The 19526-nt window shown below is 47.6% G+C and overlaps 1 protein-coding gene across 1 annotated transcript in view; it reads right to left on the bottom strand.

Annotated features, from left to right (window-relative positions):
• Positions 1-5140: 5140 nt before the first annotated feature.
• Positions 5141-19526, bottom strand: part of LOC115314054 (uncharacterized MFS-type transporter C09D4.1) — a 158076-nt gene continuing 143690 nt past the window's right edge. The window contains exons 9-10 of the mRNA XM_040219063.3: positions 7682-7899; positions 5141-6894 (exon numbers count right to left, since the gene is read on the bottom strand). Of these exons, the coding sequence (XP_040074997.1) occupies positions 6821-6894; positions 7682-7899 (292 nt within the window). The 3' untranslated portion in view covers positions 5141-6820. The remainder of the gene's footprint in view (positions 6895-7681; positions 7900-19526) is intronic.

Genomic DNA, 19526 nt, shown 5'->3' with positions numbered 1-19526 from the left:
TGCTTGTTTCCTTGTCAAACGAGCCTTTGCTTTACATTTTTTAACTCTTGCTTGTTACAGACCGTTGGGTAGCGGAAAAAAGTGCCCCAGGCCCTGTTCTGAGATCTAAGCGTAACTACAGTATTTGGTCCACCAAGGCTTGCAGCGCTTGGGAAGATTTCCAGATGTTTCTGAGATTAATAGAGACAGACGGCAGCACTTACGATACGGTCAGTAACCTATAGGGTGGCATTTTCAGGGACATAGCTAAAAATTCAGTAGGGTCAAGTACTGTTTCAATGCAAAAACAGCTTAGCCAGGTTTGTCTAATTTTCACCTGGGGACACGCATTAAAAGTAAAGGGGGTGCTACAGTACTTTCTAAATTAACAGGCAAATGGTCACCCCAAAAAGGATTATTCAAAACGTGCCAAGAAAATAAAGGGAAGTAAAGTTAGAGATGAAAAGGACAAATCGATGGAAGTGAAAGTATTATGAGGTGCACTAAAAAATGTAGGTTCATGTCTATTTAAGAGGCAAAGGGAGGATGACAGTAAACATCTCCCAACGAAACCACCATGGGAGTCTTGGCGAACACCACCCTACATGGGGTGGTAAGCGCTAAAATCCTTCAAGATTAAAAAAAAAGTTTACGGAAACTGCGCCACAAGTCCATGCAGGTCATGTAAATGCAGTGGAATATTTGGTGGCTGGTAAAGTGAAGCAAGTGTAATAAGGCGGTCAAGAAGAATACAAACTGCCACTATTTTTAGTGAGGTTGAGAGAGGAACTGAAGCACAGGCAATACCGCTCTGCACAACCGCAGCTTCTCCACCAGACGAGTTGGTAGATGATGCACCGTCCTTTTTAAAAACTTGGTGGCGGCGTAGAGCATTTGAGTGCTAAAGATGAGTCTCTAGTAGGCATATTCTCACGAATGACAATTGATGATTCGACGAAAACTGAAACAAACTAAACGTATAATGGGGCGAACTTGCGTCCAAAAACAAAATAGGAAAAGGCTAGCGTCGCAGGCGTCGATGGCGGTGAAACAGCTGGATCGAACGCAGGGGCGAGACTGACTGCGGCTCGCCACGCAGAGTCTCGTATGTACACGCGTTGGCTTCTGGAAGAAATGGCGTAGTAAATTCGGCGCGTAGGACATTCGGACTTCAAAGAAGCCAACAGGGTTCTCGAATTTACCAGAGCATTAAACTGAAAGAATAAATAAAAGACGCGTAACTCCCAGGAATCGAACCCTGGGCCTCCGCACGAAGGTCAAGAGCGGTAACCACTCGGCCACGCTTGCGTGGCCAAGTGGTTACCGCTCTTGCCGACGCGCGTGGCAATATGGCCACAGGTCGAAGCTCATCGAGAAAAAAAGTTTGTCATCAGTATTATAAAAAAAAGCTGCGACAATTCCACTGCATGATAGTACCGTTTTTTTTTTTTTTTTTTTTACCATCTATTGAAAAACATGTATATACAAAAAGTGACCTAAAAAGAAGGGTCGCTAAGGCTTAAAATCTATCTTTACAAGTGGGGTACTCTGTTTCTTAGGAGGATCTTTCTGCCTCCGAGTGGGGTACCTGGTGACAGAAAGAGAAGACTCTGATCCTGAGCCCCCTTTCGTCCATGCCCTCGTCTGTTACCGCCGGCAGCAAGGCCTTAGAGGTCGACTGCTTTGGCGGCTCCCTGAGTTTCCTCTGGGGAGTATAGGTGTGAAGGGGTTGACCTCGGCCCCTGGGGATCAAAGTGCCAGGTAGAGCATGGGGTGTCAGCCCCTGCTCTGGGGTACGTGCTGAGGAGGCCAAATCCACCTGGCGATTCGAAAGCCGTGCCACTGGCACCGCTCCCGAGGACGCAGGAGACCTCGACGGGAGACGCAGATCGTCCGTAGACGTCTGTGTTCCAGTCGAAACCATTGGCAGTACCGGTCCTCTGCGTACGGCCTGGGCGTGAGAGCCTTTGGAAACAAATGCGAAGCGCTTCTTCGCATCAATGTACGAAATGTTTTCAGTAACCTTCAATATGAGGATTTCTTTTTCTTGTTTCCATAACGGGCAAGATCGGGAGTATGCTGGATGCTTACCGTTACAGTTAGCGCACTGAGCTTCGTTCTCACAAACATCAGCGACGTGCTCCTTACTAGAGTATTTGGCGCAGGTCTCGCTACCCCGACAGTTCTATCACCCATGGCCGAAAAAGCACCGCTGAGGGTTCGGCACGTAGGGGCGGACACGGCACTGAAGATACCCTGCCTCTGCTACTTCAGGAATGGAGGTTGACTCAAATGTAAGGATATGTTTGGTTTTGCGTTCAATACCACCGCGGCGAAGGGTAATACGCCGGGAAGCAATTACTCTCTGGGTAGAAAAGCCCTCAACTACTTCGGCTTTTGTAATGTCGAGCAAGTAGTCTCCTGAGATCACCCCTTGAATTCTGTTAAGTGTTCGATAAGTTACGATAGTGAGTTCGTAATCAGGCACGCAGTTGCGTGCTCAGAGTGAATCAGTTAATTGCTTAGTGTGTATCTCTACTAGGAGATCACCGGATGACATCATGTTTGCATTGTAATTTTTTTTCCATTTACTCCTTCGAGAACTTCCGAGACAAGAATAGGAGACAACTTACCAAGCGGTTTATCGCCCTCCGAATGCGTAACAAGAAACTTGGCGAACTATGAAGGTATGTAAAGTTGTTGTTTCAATGAGCAGTGCTACGGCGCGGCCCTTTTCGGAGGCCGATCAAGGAAAGTGTTTTCTTTAGAACCCATAATACACGGGAAGGAGATTCAGTAGCCGGGTGCACCGCCCACCACAGAGCCCAACAAGGGGTTTGATAATGTGCCATAACAAGAAAGGCTTGGCTGACATTTTTCTACTAGTGTTGCCCCGGCGCTACACCCAAGTGTGGTTGCAGAGACAGGTCCTGTTTCCACCAAAGGCTGGCCCTGGCCGCCTAGGAAAGTGAAAAAGGAAAGAAGAGAGTTTAAAAAAAAAGAGGTGGAAGGAAAAGTGAAAAAGAAAGAAAAGAGTAGAAGAGGCGACTGACTAAATCCTCCGGGTCGGGCCGAGCCAGGACACCAGTCTACGAGAAGCAGGGGCCGAAGTGCTATATTGCCTCCCCCGGGGAGCCCGAAGGGTCTAAACATACCCCGGGCTCAGCTCAACCACCAGGATCCATTTTCCCCCGGGTTAAGCCACGTACAGCCTGGTGAGGGTGGGCGAACCCATATGGCTCGGGTTCTGTAATGACGTTACTCACCTACTTAAGTAGGTGTCCCACGAGTGTGGGTGTCGGGGCCCACATGGCTGGGGTCCGTGGTGACGGCACTCACCAAGCACCGTAAACGCACCCTACGCGGCTGTGACCTTTATGACATAGACTTAGCTGCTGTAATCAATCTTTACTTTGAAATGATTCGGGGAATATATTTAATAGGTACCAAAAGATTTGCACAGTTTGGCGGTAGGTTCGGCTCATGGCGCACTCCATAATAAGTTCGTAATATGCTTTGACGCGATTCGGTGGGTTTGACACAGGGTCCGGCATTGCATATCCCTAACGGCCTAAGTAGAAGTTAATCAGGCAGCCAGACCTGATGAATACGCGAGTGAATTAAAACATGCGTGCATAGGAGAAACATTGCCAAGAGGACAGCAGCCTCTTTCGCTGATCAACAACCATGAATGAGTGTTTGGTTTCCCAAGCCAAGGGCAGTGAGGAGCGCGTGTACCTTCAAACTTCCAATATATATATATATATTAATAAAGTCAAAAGAGAAACACAAGTAACACAAGAGAGTGTCTACAAAACAGCTTTCAATCCCTGGCTCTACCTCGCGGAAAATTGGGTTGGGGGATTGAGAATGGAACCATCCGTGCTTTCTGAAGGAGATGAGAGGGAGTGTTCGCGCTCACTTGAAAGCGTGCTCGCGAATTTTCATACCAGAAACCCCTGAACAGTCGATTTCCAAAAATGGTCCATTACGACCGTACCCAAGCATTGGCGTCACATTCTTCCGATGACGGAACCTCAATAGCTTCAAACCAACGGTGTAAAATCCCGATGTCGCCAGCACTTTGCTAGCTGCAAGCGTAACGTAACATTCAAAACCAACTCGTAAAAAACAAAATAAATAACTGACAGGAGGACACATAAAGGCGATCCTACTTTGGGCTATCCATTTGGTCGTTTGTTGGCACTCAGAGACTGCGTTTTGTTCGTGCCTTGTTTCCTGTCCTTTGGTTGGTCGCTTGCCTCCAAGTCTGCAATCGGTTCAGCTTTGCCCCAGAGTCTGACGATCGCTAGTTCCGTGGATTGTTCCGCCGACAATTATTTTCGAACGTTGAAAAACGTAAACAAGATGGTGAGAAATATACTTAAGGTAGAGTAGCAAATACTCTAGACGAAATGCATTTGCAAGATACCGAAATACTACCAAAGGTATTTGAAATACAGTATCTTGAGTAGAGTATTTAAGATGGGCACAAGTCTCGTGACGAGTAGAGATTGTGTCGAAAAAGTGCAGGGCACGGGCACGTGCCCCGCGCTTTTTCCTCAGCGTTTTCTTGGTGTGGTCTTTGATACGTACTTTAGCTTTTTAATAAGTTACATCGCACCGCTATCAAGCCCCTCGTAAAGTTTGGGGCCGTCTGTTCGACTATAGTGCGCTGTACTATGTACGCTGTACGTTTTAGGGCGCATTATATGGGGCAAAAGGGTGTAAGGTGATACCTTTTTTTTTTAGACTGACGGATTGGTCCTGCGTCGGCGTTCGGCAAGGCTCGTCTTCCGATTGGCCACGAGTCCCAGCCGAACGCTCGACGCAGCACTTGTGCTCAATCAGAAGAGCCCCGATTGACCTCCGCTAGGTGGCGCAGAAAATCGAGCACCAATGCCTCGTCGTCTAGGAAGCGTTGTACTAACTCTGTCACAATAAAAGAAAAACTGGACTTACCGAACACTGTGCACCGCCCGTACGCGAGCAGAAGCGTTTCACGTAAAGCCGTAGTCACACCGCTCGTACGTCATACAAAAGACAGGGAGTTTGTCTGCGGACACCCCTCAAGCTTGCTCGAAGCGCGTTTGCTTCGTCGACATATGTAACCGACGTATGAGAAAGGGACGCGCCTCAGACGGAAAAAACAAGACCACAGTGCAGTATGGCAATAGTATATTATCAGTAAACATTGCACTCAAAATTATCAATGTCTGTACAAAGCCCCGCAAGGGGGAAAAAAATGAAACGGCAGTTTTAATGGCACAATCCGCAAACAAAACAAAATTACGAACTTTTCAGAAACTATACAGAGATACATACACCAGGGGCCCTTAACATCGTCACACGCACAAAGTTTGAGCCGAAGCTGGCGCGCGAGCGCCGATCGGACTCTCCAATCAACGCGCTCCGCGAAATTTCGGCTCCAACTTTGCGTTCGACAACTCTTGAAGTCCCGGATGAAAGTTCGCGCTCTCGCGCCGCTCTAGAGGCACCAGCGAGGGGAGTAAAACACTCCGGAAAATACGCTATAATGACAGCAGCACTTTGTTCACGGCAACGGCGGAAGAAAACTGGAAGACTAGTCCAGGCCGTCGGGGTATACAACGGCTCGCGTCCTCCGCTATTCAAGAACGGCATTAGGCGGCACATTATGACCGACGTCTTGCAGACGACAATCTCGAGAGAAGCGTTTCGGAAGACACCATATTTTGAAAGACGTGTTTTCAAGAAGACAATATTCTTTAACAAAAAAAACAACACTGCGGTCCCTTAGTGAAAAAGGGCAACCAGATCTCAGATTTGCAGTCTTGAGACGAACGCCCCAGACGTGATAATACTGTCATAGATTCACAGCACTACTATTGACTGACATGTTTCTACTTGGTAGCGACTAAAGACAACAAAGCTCTTTCGCGCCGCAAGCAAAGCCTTTCTCTGGCGCCCACGGAACTAGTAGAACGACGATTCGCAAGTTGCCTGAAGCCCTAGGGACATCGCGCTTGTAAAGAGCATTCTTAAAAGAAGCATCTTGAAAGGTAGCACACCGAAGGCAATCTCCTGTAAACGATGTCTAACAGACGACACCCTCCAATGAGGAACTTCTTGGAAGACAACGTTTTTATGAAAGACGTTTTGAAGACGACCCTTTTAGACTGCTGTCACCAGGCAAACAGCTGGCCAAATCTATTTGATGATGGATACCCAACTGGCGGAACGACCACCCATCAACGCTGTCTGGCGCTATTGACACGTGTGCTTTTTCGCGCCGACCAGGAATCAAGATATCACGGGGACACGCACATGCTGTTGTCGTGCTATTTGACGAAAGAAAGACTTGGCCAACTGCCAGCCTGGTGGAGAGCCAACAACAATGCAACGTTTTTTTAAAGTGGTATTTCAAAAAATATTAGCACACACTAAGCAACGCCATGAAAGGATGTCTTGAAGATGACATTTGTGAAAAAGTTCCTTAAACATGACACATAAAAAAAAAAAATTTAGAAACGTCCACAGTGTTTCTTCGAAAGACACGGTGCTTGGCAAAATAGCCACCTTGAAGACCAGCTACCATGTACCCCCAGCGTACCAGCTGCAGGCCGTTGGAAGCCGAAAGTCATGCACAATAAACGTTCAGAACACCGACCATTGCAAAGGCTCGTCGTTGGGTCTGCCTTGCATCTGACATTGCAACCCGTTTCTGTCAGACTAGCACTCCAAGAAGTGAGTCTTTGGCATATTTGCTCTTGTTCTTTTGTCGTTGTTTTCTTGTCCGATCGCTGATAGCGCGGGCCACAGCACGGTAAAACTTTTTTGGAGAACAATGGAAGCAGTCTCATCATGTTGAAACCACGGCTGTGGGATCACCCTGGAGCTGAGCATGGCGTCTTCGCAAGTCGGATCGAATGAGAGCTGTAAAACAAAACCGAAAATCGCCTAGCTTAGACACTCCGTCGAATGCAATGATGGTGCTTGATGGGGTTTTTAACTATCAGCATTTTCCATACGAATGATATACAATGTGGCACGTGGCGAAGGAATTCTGAATGTATAAAGGACTTATTCATTCATGAATCTTTTGCTTAGGGGCATTGTATCATTTTCTGGAACGCTGCAGCGTATACAATCTGACCCTGGAATGCCTGCGACCCCACTAGAATATTCTACTAAAACGCAGTTCCAACCTAATGCGCAGCCCCTGTCCCCTCCCAGCGGTGGGGGCGGGGGTAGATAGTAGTATTAGCGCTGCGCTTACCCCCGCCCCCCCCCCCCCTTTCCCCTCTCGCTCCCTCCACACACTACGCGAGGTGCTACGCCATTGATCAAAGGTCAGATATTTTTTTTTTCTAGGAGCTAACAAAGGTCATCTCGCACGCCCCAGCAGAAGACTGAGGATTAATTTCTACCACCGCGGGATCCTTTGACGTGCAGCCGAAATCTCGGTCACACGGCGTCTTGTACGCAATAAGCTTCCGCCAAATTGCGGGTTCCTCGGTCAGGATTCGAACCCACCACCTGGGGATCCGCATGCCTCGGAGGCATCGAGGCGGCGCTACATCATTGATCGCGCGAGGTATGGCATCAAACCAACAGCTGCGCACGGTTGCCAACCCTGTCTCCCATTGCCCTGCTACGGTGCGACCAACACCAGCAACAGCGAGCAAGGCAATCGCGTTGGAAAATGTGTCTCTAGACCCACCGGTGAGCAAGGAGCCAACCAAGAGAGCGCCCGACAGCGCAAGGTTGGTGACCCTGTCCCCGTGGGCGTCGAGGAGCCATGTAGCGGCCAGCGTGAACAGGATGCCGAACACCTGGGCCGACGCGTTCAGCAGCCCGGAAGAAGTGCCTTCGGGTTCGGGGAAGGTCACTTCGGCGGCGAACTCGAAGCCCAGGGGGAGGTAGCCGGTCATGAAGAACCTAAGCAAAGTCGTGAGAGGAAGAAAACAAAAAAAGTTAGGGGAAGGTTTAAAAAACATGCGCCCTTTTCACGCACTATGGTAGCAAAAAAGCAGCGATAACACAGCGAGTGTTTTGTGTGTTGTTTCGCGGTGATATGGCACGGAAGGACGCGCGTTTTTTATCTTGTTGGCGCAAACATCGTCGTGCGTATCGGAAAGAAAGCCCCGCGAAAGCTCTAGCGGAAAAGGAACGCGAAGTTCGCGTCTCTTGCGGTCGTAGCTTTGACCCTGCTATATCGCGACCCTCTCCAAAGCCGCCTGCCTGTTCTCTTCCCTTTCGCCTTCGGTACATTCTTTCACCGCGAGCGCGCTCAACTTAAAGGCAAAGGCCATTACTAACACAATACTGTTTCATTACGATTGACTACGTTGATGTGATTCTACTTGCGACTTCGAAGGTGCAACGTCGAGATCCGCAGTTTCCATCAGACAAGCACTTTTATTTTTGCCACACGGGCGACGTCGCAACTGCGAAAACGCAAGTAAAAACGCATCATGCGCACCAGGCATTACGTCGGGTTCCGAAAGCGAGTCACCGGAACACGTATCAGCGCTTGGCACGAAGCTTTGGCACGCAGCATGCGAGGCACGGGAGTGCCGCTGACTCGAGCTTGATTGAGGCCGTACTGCTCGTATCATGCACTTGGGCCGTGTTCCAAGATATACTGGATCTCACTACAAAGCAAAGGCTTTTGGCGTTCGAACCTTGGCGTTCGAAAACCTACTTGCATCCAGCGTCCCTCTATCTTCTGTTATCACGGGAAATCTCATGACCAGTGAGAGTCCACTCGGATCTATTCGAGTAAAAATTCGAATTATCGCAAGAACTGCTAATTAACTCCAGAAAAAAACAATCCAGTATTTTTCTTTTTTTCATGTATGTTTAAGGTTATGCGACTCTCGTCGTACGTATTCATTCGCGCCTCTAGCGACGGTGTCACGAAGTTCCACAGAAACACATCTACTCAAAGCGGAAACGATCGAGCGGCTCTGTCGTCAGAGCAAAACAGTGGCAGCCACTCCAAGGATGACTGCGCATTTCTCGTTGCTTGGTGCCGGTTCCAACACCCTCCAGCGCAATCGCCTGCCTCGTTCGGATCGACGGCGTTGTTTACCGCAGAGGCGAGGACGCACGCGCCCAACGTGCTATCGGTCCTTGACCGGACGGCGCAACAACATTCTCGTTTAACAACACAGAGACACGTGCTTCCCGATCGCACCGTCTCCGTGCCTACGCGAACGCAAGAACGAGTTTAGATCACCTTGGATATCTCACTCGAGTCGCCGTTCTTGTACTTTCTTGTTTCACGGACCTTGCGCGCGGCGCCAGGCAACACGCATTTCAACAAAAGGGTGTTTATACAAGCCAACGCGCTACTTGCAAACAAGTAGAAACCAGAGCCGCGTGAATCGTTCGCGATGCGCCGTGGCAAAAACACGGAAAGCCGGGCCGCTTTTGCCCACATAGCTACCGCGCATGCGCGGCCTTCCGGCCCTGTTGGTAAACAGAGCCGCTCCGCGTGTCGGTCTATATGCCGCAAATATTTCTCATCTAGCCACGCGTTGGGGTTGGCAGAGCACAGGGCGGGCGCCGAGTTCCACGCATTGTTAACTATTCCCGTCATTGCAGCGCTTGGGCGCGAGCCGCTACCCGAATGCATGGCGAGGCATTGTTTGCCACGAGCCCAAATCGAATGCCTACGCAGTCTTCGTGTGCGCTGTATGAGCAGCATTTAAATATCGTCACAGCGAGGATCGCAAGGCTTCATGACGCACTCACGGAGTTCGCATTGTTGGCATTGTCCCCGCAGCTCCGTCATCAAATTGTGCAAAGCAGAGACCGAGAAAAAAAAATTACGCTTTTATCCTAGGAATTTAGCCGCGACGAAGACGCTTCTTGGTCAAGGGCGTTGCGTTCGAGTATTCTTGGTTCTCACTAGTGCCAGTAAGCTGGTGTAAAGCGAGAAACGTTCCTAACCAATATCGTTGCACAGCCCCTTTAAAATAATCAATAGTGAGCTCTTAATAATGAAACTCATTTGCAAATCTAATAAGTAAGTTCGAAATAATCGATATTGAGTTTTTGATGATAAAACTTGTTTCCTTATATAATGAGTAAATTCGAATGAACAGATACTGGGTTCATAATGAACAAGCTCTATTGCATTCCTAATGAGTAAATTTAATAGAAACGAAATTGAGTTTCTTATGATCAGTCTCAATTGCATTTTCCTGGTGAGTAAATTCAATAAAATCGACATTGAGTTTCTGATTATCAAATTCATTAGACATTGAGTTTATATTGAGTTTCAATTTACTATATAGGAACACAATAAAATGTTAATTGAAACTCATTGATCATTTTTGTCAGGGTTCGAGACCTCCCGCTTGACTCTCAAGTTGTAAAACGTGTGATGTGACCCCACCAAAAAGCGCGGGGGAAATCTGAATGTCGAGCAAGAGCCGTCACTTGCAGTTTTCTCAGTCGCTATTTTAAACTTAGGGTAATAAATAGCGTGCCGAGAAGAGCAAACTCGGTTTTCAGAAAATGTGCTTAATTTAAGTGGCTCTCTCTCTCTCTCAAAAAGAAAAAAAAAAAAAAAAAAACGCCAAAGTTAGTTGCCAGCTTCCAACAGAGGCAGGTTATCCGTCAGAGTCTAATCCCACTGTATCGAGGCAGACCAATTTTCCACTGCCTAAGCGTCTCCTCATTTGCTTTGAGCCCCGCCGTCAATTGTAACGGTCCGTCTAAACTTTCTCACGCGGCGCACTAAGCTAGATACTACGTGATAATCCTCAAACTCCAGAATGCTTAGGGTTTGAGGCAGTAGACACGTAAATCGCAGCCTTCGCAAATTACTACCATCGGTGGACGCGACAGAAATGAAAACAAAACATAGCGCGGGCGGACATGTTCTGAGAAATTAATAGGGAGATAGGTCCCGCAATTTTCTCACAACTATCCGACGCAGACGTTTTTGGATTTGTTGCCACGTTCCCTTTCATAGACCTTCGCGTCGCTTATCAACCGGGCGAAAAACATGCCGAGTCACTGAGCAGCGGACGTACGCGCAGGGTGTAATATACCGCACAGTGGAGCAACAGCGCACGCTCAGAAGTCGTTCCACAGCCCAGCAGACAAAGATGGCAGCGCGCAGAAGGCGATTTTTGGAGAGCACGTCGTCTGCTTCTTGTGCAGGGGTAGCGGTGACGTCAGAACGAAGCCCAGCTCTGATTGGCTTTGGTTGGAAGAATAGTGGGTAGACCTCAAGGCATATAGCATTGAGGTCTACCCACTATTTCTGCTGGGCGTTTTGACGTCATCGCAAACCCTATGGAAGAAGCAGACGAACTTGCGCTTTGCACGCGTTTCAAGCTGAGACCACGATCCGAACGAGCCAATCAAGCGGCGCCAAAAATGTGCATCGTCACGGCGCTCCTCGTTTTTGTGCGTTTGCATCAACTAAACTAGTGACGCTCAAAAAAGAAAAAAAAAAGCGCAGATTTATTGTGCGCGATTGGTTTCGCCGGTGATATAGCAAACGCACAAAGACGGGCGTTTTCTAGTACAGCTCAAAAAACGGAAACGGGCAAAAAAAAAAAAAAAAACGCATTCGACGGATACGCAGAAATAATCTAACAAGGACACCATTTACCTAATGCCGGCACAAGCTGTAATACAGTCGGGTCATAAAGAGTAGTGATGCGAGTATTTCCGCTTACACACGCCTGTTTTCTTTTTCTTTTTTTAAGGTAATAAAAAGTTGTTATGTGGGTTTGTAGTTTTTTTTTCGCTTTCTTTATCGAATGTGCATTCCTTGAAGCGACAGTCGCACCACTTATTGGAAACCATTAAAAAATGTATCAGAACTAAGTTCAATTTGCAATGGTAGAGAAGATATGGCAGTTCAATTAGGTTCGTCATCATTAGGCCATAGAGTCATATAAATTAAAACCCTACGTCGTACGCAAGGATACAATCGTACTGGATAACTCGTTAAGATTGGCATTCAAACACGCTGCAAACTATCCAATAATTCCACTTATGAAGGCGAGACGCCTACAAAACTCTCTTGTGTAAACCAAGTCACTTTATTTATTTTCTTTTATATTTTTTTTTTACGCCGTGTTTAAAGGTATGTCGGACATGTCCGGGCTGCGGAGTCTAAAGGTACGTCAAACGTACCCGGAACGTTCAGTCTAAAGATACGTCGGACATATTGTAAGCCCCCCCCCCCCCCCCCCCCCCCCCCCCCCAATTCTGTACAAGATATTAGAGATCGGACACATGCGATGTCTGCTCTCCATCAGGGCTGAGCGACCGAAACGTCGCTTGTTTCCTTTCCCCTTCCCTTTCCACGTCTTATCCACGCTTTTAGTTTTGTGCCCCCTTTCGTGCCAGCAGCACACCACCTCTTAGTCCTTGGCACTCGGTTTTGTCATCAGTTGATAGATGGCGGCACACAACGGCACTTGCGCTACCGTGTAGGCGCGTTAAAACAGTCACAAGTAAGGAGTTGAGTGTTCTGTTTCCGTTTCGTCGCTGTTCGTTCGACTCCGTCGTCTGACTTGCAAGCGCGCCTCTTTTTTTGTTTACATGGTTTAGTTCATTTGTTCAGGCGTACAGAACTTTTTCTGCCCACCACGAGTGCGAAGAGGACTTTGCCCACAGTGAAGCTAAAGCGAACGGTGATCACGTACGCGAAAGACAACGGGAACCAAGGCACTGGAGAGCATCTGAGACCCCGTGTTATACGGTGGAGAAGACAGCAGGAGTAGGCATTCAAGTGCGTCGCGACCCGTAAAAAGTGTACGGGACCGCGCAATGGTGCAAAGGTCGACATCCGGAACTCCAGAAGAAAATTCGCGAGTTTGCATGCAGCTAATTGGACGGGGTTACCGAGGACTCGTCGAGTCGTAGTGGGAGCAACTGGTTGACCGTGGTGCGCGGCGAGCCAGCTAATTCTCTCCAGGGTTATGAATTTCCTATAATCTTATGAATTTCCTATAATCTTATGAATTTCCTATAATCTTATGAATTTCCTATAATCTTATGAATTTCCTATAATCTTATGAATTTCCTATAATCTTATGAATTTCCTATAATAAATTGATATTTCTGGCACAAACTTTGTAATTTCGGAGCATTTCCCGAATTTAAGCACCCCCCTTGAATATCCAGGGTGGGAAAATAAAGCAGAGCTTAGAATGGACTAATTACCACAGCAGTGAGAAATAAAGATGGTATAAAAATTGCCAGTAAGGTCTCAGTAACGGACACGCTACAACCCGCTGTGATAAGACCCTTCCCCCATCGCGGCTACGTCCGACGCGTTTCCCGGGTTCAACGTTACCTTTAGGCTCCTCGTTCCGGACACGTCCGACGCACCTTTAGACAGAGCAATATTTTTTTTTTGTTTTAGTCCTTGAATTGGCTGGAAATTGGCAGACCGTATCAATAACCTTTCTCAACTGATAGCCAAAATATTTTAACAAAAAAATGAAAGCCGCTTACAACTCCCTGTAACGCCAAATTAGAGCGCAGCTCTTGAGGAGGAGGAGGGAAGGGCACTGGGGGGGTTAAACTAACCAGGGGGGGGTCACGTTACCTTGGGGGTCACGTGAACCCCAATGCCGATGATGTCATCACTGACGTCACTGATGACGTCATCAGTGACGATGACGATGCGGGTACCGATGACGTCATTAGTGACGTCACTGATGACTTCACCAGTGATGATGACGATGACGATGCGAATGTCGGTGACGTCATCAGTGACGTCGCTGATGACGTCATCAGTGATGATGACGACGACGATGCGGATGCCGGTGACGACATCAGTGACGTCACTGATGACGTCATCAGTGATGATGACGATGACAATGCGGATGTCGGTGACGTCATCAGTGATGATGACGATGTGGATGCCGGTGACGTCATCAGTGATGATGACGATGACGATGTGGATGCCGGTGACGTCATCAGTGATGATGACGATGACGATGTGGATGCCGGTGACGTCATCAGTGATGATGACGATGACGATGTGGATGCCGGTGACGTCATCGGTGATGATGACGATGACGATGCGGATGCCGGTGACGTCATCAGTGATGACGATGACGATGTGGATGCCGGTGACGTCATCAGTGATGATGACGATGACGATGTGGATGCCGGTGACGTCATCAGTGACGATGACGTCATCGGGGGGTCACGCGACATCGGCGGGGGTCACGTGACCTCGAGGAGGGGGCCACGTGACTTCGGGGGGTCACGTGACCCCCCACGAGGTCACGTGACCTTGGTGGGGGGCTCGCGCGGTGCATTATGGGACATTTCCCATGATGCACCGCGCGGTTACGCCGACGCCGACGCCGACGGCGACGCCGCTCAAGCCGGAAACGGGCCCCTAAGAGCTGCGCTCTAAAACAATTCCGTGGAGTTATCGAAATTTCATGTTACGACGGCCACAGAAGTTCCACAAGGCGAGTCTCTACTGGCAACCATGAAAACTTCCTATTTTTCCCTATCCGTGTTCGTCAGCGGCGGGAAGGTGGAGAGCGACCAGGGAAGTCGCGAAGCGGCTTTTCAAATCGCCAGTAATTAACTTCTTTTTCTCTTTTTCAGTTTTAACGTTGAATATTTTTTTGCAATCTATGGGTAGCAATCAGTGTTCCGCAATAGATTGCACGAAGAGTACCGTAAGAATCTAGTCTACGCTTGTTTCCGAAAGGGGGGTAATGCACTCAGCTCGGCACACAGCTCGGGATGCACTCCGAGCTGTGTGCCGAGGGAACTATGGACACATGAAGCATTCTCGCCTGTGATCGGAATACTTTACGTGCTTCGAGTTGAGTGGCCTTCTGCAGTTGGAACAGCTTCAAGAGCAGCAATCGCACACTCAAGCCGGCTCTGTACCACTACGACCCCCGACCAAAAAGGAACGCTAATACGAGAAAAATAGTGCACATTCCAGCACTAGTCAACATTTGGCGCAGGCGGATCTGTTGTTCAAAATTATTTAGTGAATTATTATTATTTTTTTTTTATAAACACTTTAGTAGGGTGCGTCTAATCAATCAGCTTCGGAGAGCGGAATCTGTCGCAGCCAGCTCGAGCTACTCTCGGCGTTACGCGGGCAATCTGTTGAAAGCGAGAAGTTAACCGTCCGAACGAAGCTCAAGTCTGAGTTGAGACGTGACTTTCGACACACACCGCCCTCCGTGTCTGGTATTAAAGGTTTAGGGAGCAGGTGTTGAGCTATTCTATGCTACTGCGGTTGCCAGGCTGTCAAAATCTCCGTAAGAAGGCCCAACTCTCCGAGTATAAACGGCTCTGAATGTTACTTGAAGGTGTCTTTGAAACGCTTCTAATCCTGACATTATTCCTCGCATACCAATGACTACACGTCTATAGCTTCGGGCCTCACAATCTTCGCTACTTTAGTCGGTTATTCAGAGAGCGTTTGTTCGATACTCCTACAAAATAAACGGCTGCTTCAAAACGCACGAGCTCCGAGTTCTCGCATACAGAGGAGCAGACGGAAATATTTTCATTTGATAAAGAATTCTGCTGAAGCGGAAAGAGAGGAATGCATTTCGTTGAGTCTGCTAAAAAGAAGACGCATTATATTTCCGAGAGAAGACATTCAAATTGGGGAGTTCTCCAAGCTCTCATTAGAGTTGTCGCTAAAAACAGGCCACAATTTATTTAAGCAGATCAGAAATAAAATAACTGGCACCAAGGGTTAGATCTGTGGAAAGGCAAGAGCACCAAAGTAAAGAGTTTGCTTCTCTCCGGACAGTTTTGGCAGGCAAAGTGAAACTTCCGTGAGAATAGTACGTATTTCTGAATACGTTGAAGGGAGTCGAGAGATATTTAAAAAATGTAACTACAGTTGCTAAGATTTTGCTGCAACTTGCCAAGTACTTTAGTTGCTAAAATTAGAACTAAATGCACCAAACACGGTGCTTCCTAAATTTCGCTATCTTGCGACCCATCAAAAATGCAAGTATTACGTGGAAACAACTGGGGCAGTCAACTAGAAAAAAGCTGAATGACTCATGCCGCAGCTGTCGTTTTTTCGACAAAGCAAGGTGGGTATAAGTCCGGTGGCACTCAAATACTCTACTCAAGATATTGTATTCGATACTTTTGTTGGTATCTTATTATCTCGAAAACCCATTTAATTGATAGTACTTTAACTCAACATTACTTACATTTATTAGAATCTCATACTAATTTCCAAGATATATCTTTGTTTATCATTGAAGGAATTTCTCGCCGAAACAATCTACTGGCCTGGCGATCGTCAGCCACCAACACGGAACCAAAGGTTGAACCACAAACCGGCTGCAACCTCCGATCGCCTGAGCAACAAAACATAGTCATTGTTTTGACAGCCTCACACCCCTCCGAACCTTTTTCTTATATCTTCAACAAAACACCTCTCTGTTCGCCCTGCGAACAAACAGAAGAAAACGAAGAGCGGACGCCAAAAGAATACGCATGTTTACTCTTAATTCTCGGTCCTGCTCCCGCAGAAAAGTCAACTCCTTGCGTCGGTCTGACACGTATTCCTCTAGGGTACACTGTCTGAAAGTTGACGGCCACAGCCCGAGAAGCCTTCGTAAGGAGAAAAAAGTGCGACAAGAAGAAAGGAAACGAGCTACACGCAGGATGAGCTCCTAAAATGTCAACAAAATATCCTCTCCAGGTTGTACGTCTTTCTGAACGGGCTCCTAGGGCTTAGTATAGATTAAAAAAAAATAAAGGGATGGACAACCCCGAGAACAATAGCAGTGTGTATTTGCGACCTTTCGTAAACTTTTTTCTTTTAGGCTTAGTTATTTTTGTCGATTTTTTTTTGTTGTTGTTGTGTTTTAGATTTAGTCATCTTTGTAAACAGTGTATATACACCCCACCACTCCACTCCGCAGTCCTAAGCTGGCAGTGGAGTGGGTGCTATGCACTCGCCAGACCTATCGACCGCTTTCCTGTCATCGCCTGGCGAAGGTATGGGTAAGAGCGTGATCACGTGGCAAAAGATAGACGCCTGACTGGTCCAACGAGGCCGCAGCTTCCAGCGCACTGACAGCTTACGAATTAGGAGTACAGCTGTTCGCAGTGTTATCAAGGATAAAAAGGGGGGGGGGGGGGAGGGGGGGGGGGCAGCGTAACGACAAGCAGTTGGGGAGAACGGAAAGGGGGAACTTCCCTCTTGCGCGGACCCTCTCGTTTGTCCCAAACATTGTTTTTGTGCCTTTAGGGGATTAGCTTGCCACTCAAACCTCGTACAAAAGTTTATTTTTCCTTTTTCCTTGTACCCACGCGACTTCCGCAGCGCTGCATGGAATTTCGGCGAGGCAGGTGTCAAGGCTGCTATAGTCGACGACAGGCTAAGGACCCGGCGGCGAAGTCTCCCTCAGAGGAATTAACATCACTCTGCCAGCCAATCGCTTCCCCTCATTTCGTTGACACCGTAACGTAACAGTTGACCAACAATGGACTATTTCTTTGTTGTTTTTTTTCAAGATGGAAGCGAGCACGGTTGGCAAATGCACCTCAAAGTGATTCATATCACCTGCCAGCCAATAGCTTTCCTTCATATTCTAGACGCCACTGACTTCGTGACTCCACCAACTAACCTTTTCTTCAAAACTGGGCATCGAGCGCGCTCCGACAGAATCGCTTTCCCTCATGTCACTGACGTCATGGCTGAACACCATCTTCTTTTCTTTGGATACATGGTTTTGCGCTAAAAAGACGGACACAAGGGAGAGAAACAAACACGAGCGCACGTGCGCTCGTGTTTGTTCACCAACTCGCCCAAAAACGTTCACCAACTCGCCCAAACGTTCACCAACTCGCCCAAAAACAAACTATTTTTCTGTTCTTTTTTTTAATATAGACGATTGCAAGCTGGGCGACTGGCCGCCGCCATGTCTCTGTTCGAGCAGGCACGCCCGTGCGATTACGAGCTTGCCAAAGCTACGTTCACCCGCGCGTTGCACGCGCTTGCACGCATGGGGCACCCCTTGTGGCGCCAAGCGAGCCTGGTTGGCAAAACATCGTCGGAGACGCCCCGCCCCTTTCACGCAGTGATTTTCCCGCACTTTACCTACTCTACTCGGGTTTGCGGCGCAAAGTCGTGCCGCAGTATCCGTCTTTGTCTGTGATAGCTAGGGATGCCGCGAACCACCCTAGGTTCGAATTCGAAAGGTTTCGATATGTTCGAACCGAACTGATGTTCGATTTCGAAAAGTTTCGATATTTTCAACCGTAGGGAGGTTCGAATTCGGAAAATTCGCAACTTTCCAAAATCGTGGGGTTTCGTATTCGAAAAGTTCAAAGCTTCTAGGTTTCTAAAAGTTCGGGTTCGTATATTTCGAATATTTGTTTACTTGAGGTTCGATAAATTCGAAGATTTCGCACTTCCCTAATCTGAAAATTCGAGAGATTCGAATGTTTCGAATTTCTTTGAATCTAAAATTCGAAAAATCTAACTTTTCGAATTTTTAAAGACATAAAGTTCGATAAAATCGAAGATTTCGAATCTCTTTCTACATAAAGTTCGAAAAGTTCAAAAGTTTCGATTCCCTTCAATGCCAAACTCAGAAAAAAAAAAAAAAAAACTTCGAAGGTTTCCGATTTCTTTGAAGTCCAAGTGCGCAAAGTTCGAAGTCCGGTTTTCATGTTCCGCCACAGTTTCAGTTTCAAATAACGTTTTCACGCCTCACTGGTTTTCACGAAATCAGGTTTAGAAAATTTCGGGTGTGATATTTAGACTGCGCGAAGTTGGTCAGGCAATTAAATGAGACGACGAGACGACGGATGTGCTGGAATATTTGCCAGTACAGTGACGTGTTACAATAGACCAGTAATTGTGACCGCCAGCCCAGGGTGGTCATTAACGTGCATTGCGAAGTAGTGATCCTATGAACGCACTGTTTAAGGATACTCATCCAGTTCGAAACGGCCAGGGGCAGGCAGGTGGTTGACGTTCAGAAAAACCTTGAAGTGATCTGGCAAACTGCCCCCTACCCCCTTGCACGCTGGTAGTAATCTGATCGAACGCCGCCCGAGTGACGCTGGTATATAGTAAGTTTAGTTTGTACATGATGCAAAATCCTGAGACTGCGAATGAAATTTGAAAGAAAAAGTGTAAGAAGACAGAAAAAAGGGGACAGGACAACGTCTCAAACTCAACTCAGCTGAAAACCCAGCTCCGGCCGCGGACAACGTCTCAAACTCAACTCAGCTGAGTTTGAGACGTTGTCCTGTCCCCTGTTTTCTTTCTTCTTACACTATTTCTTGCGAATTTTATTCCCAGTCTCAGGATTTTGCATCATCCTCAACATACACCAGCGCAACTGCACCTTGACTTTTTTTTTTTTTTTTTTTTTTTTTTTTTTTGTAATTGCTTTGGAGGTTTATTTTCTGGGTCGGAAGAAACGCCGAGCGAAAAGCACAGAAGCTGACGCAACTTGAGGTCGAGGAGCGTTTTACCATACCAGTGGCGTCGGAAGAGGAAAAACGGGGGGGGGGGGGGGGGGGGGGAGAGAGCTCCAGTCTCTCCCCCC

This window comes from Ixodes scapularis, unplaced genomic scaffold (assembly GCF_016920785.2).
Source record: "Ixodes scapularis isolate PalLabHiFi unplaced genomic scaffold, ASM1692078v2 PGA_scaffold5__190_contigs__length_132052651, whole genome shotgun sequence".
Lineage (NCBI taxonomy): Eukaryota > Metazoa > Arthropoda > Arachnida > Ixodida > Ixodidae > Ixodes > Ixodes scapularis.
Note: the sequence above shows the minus strand (reverse complement) of the source record. Positions and strands in the feature narration are given on the sequence as shown.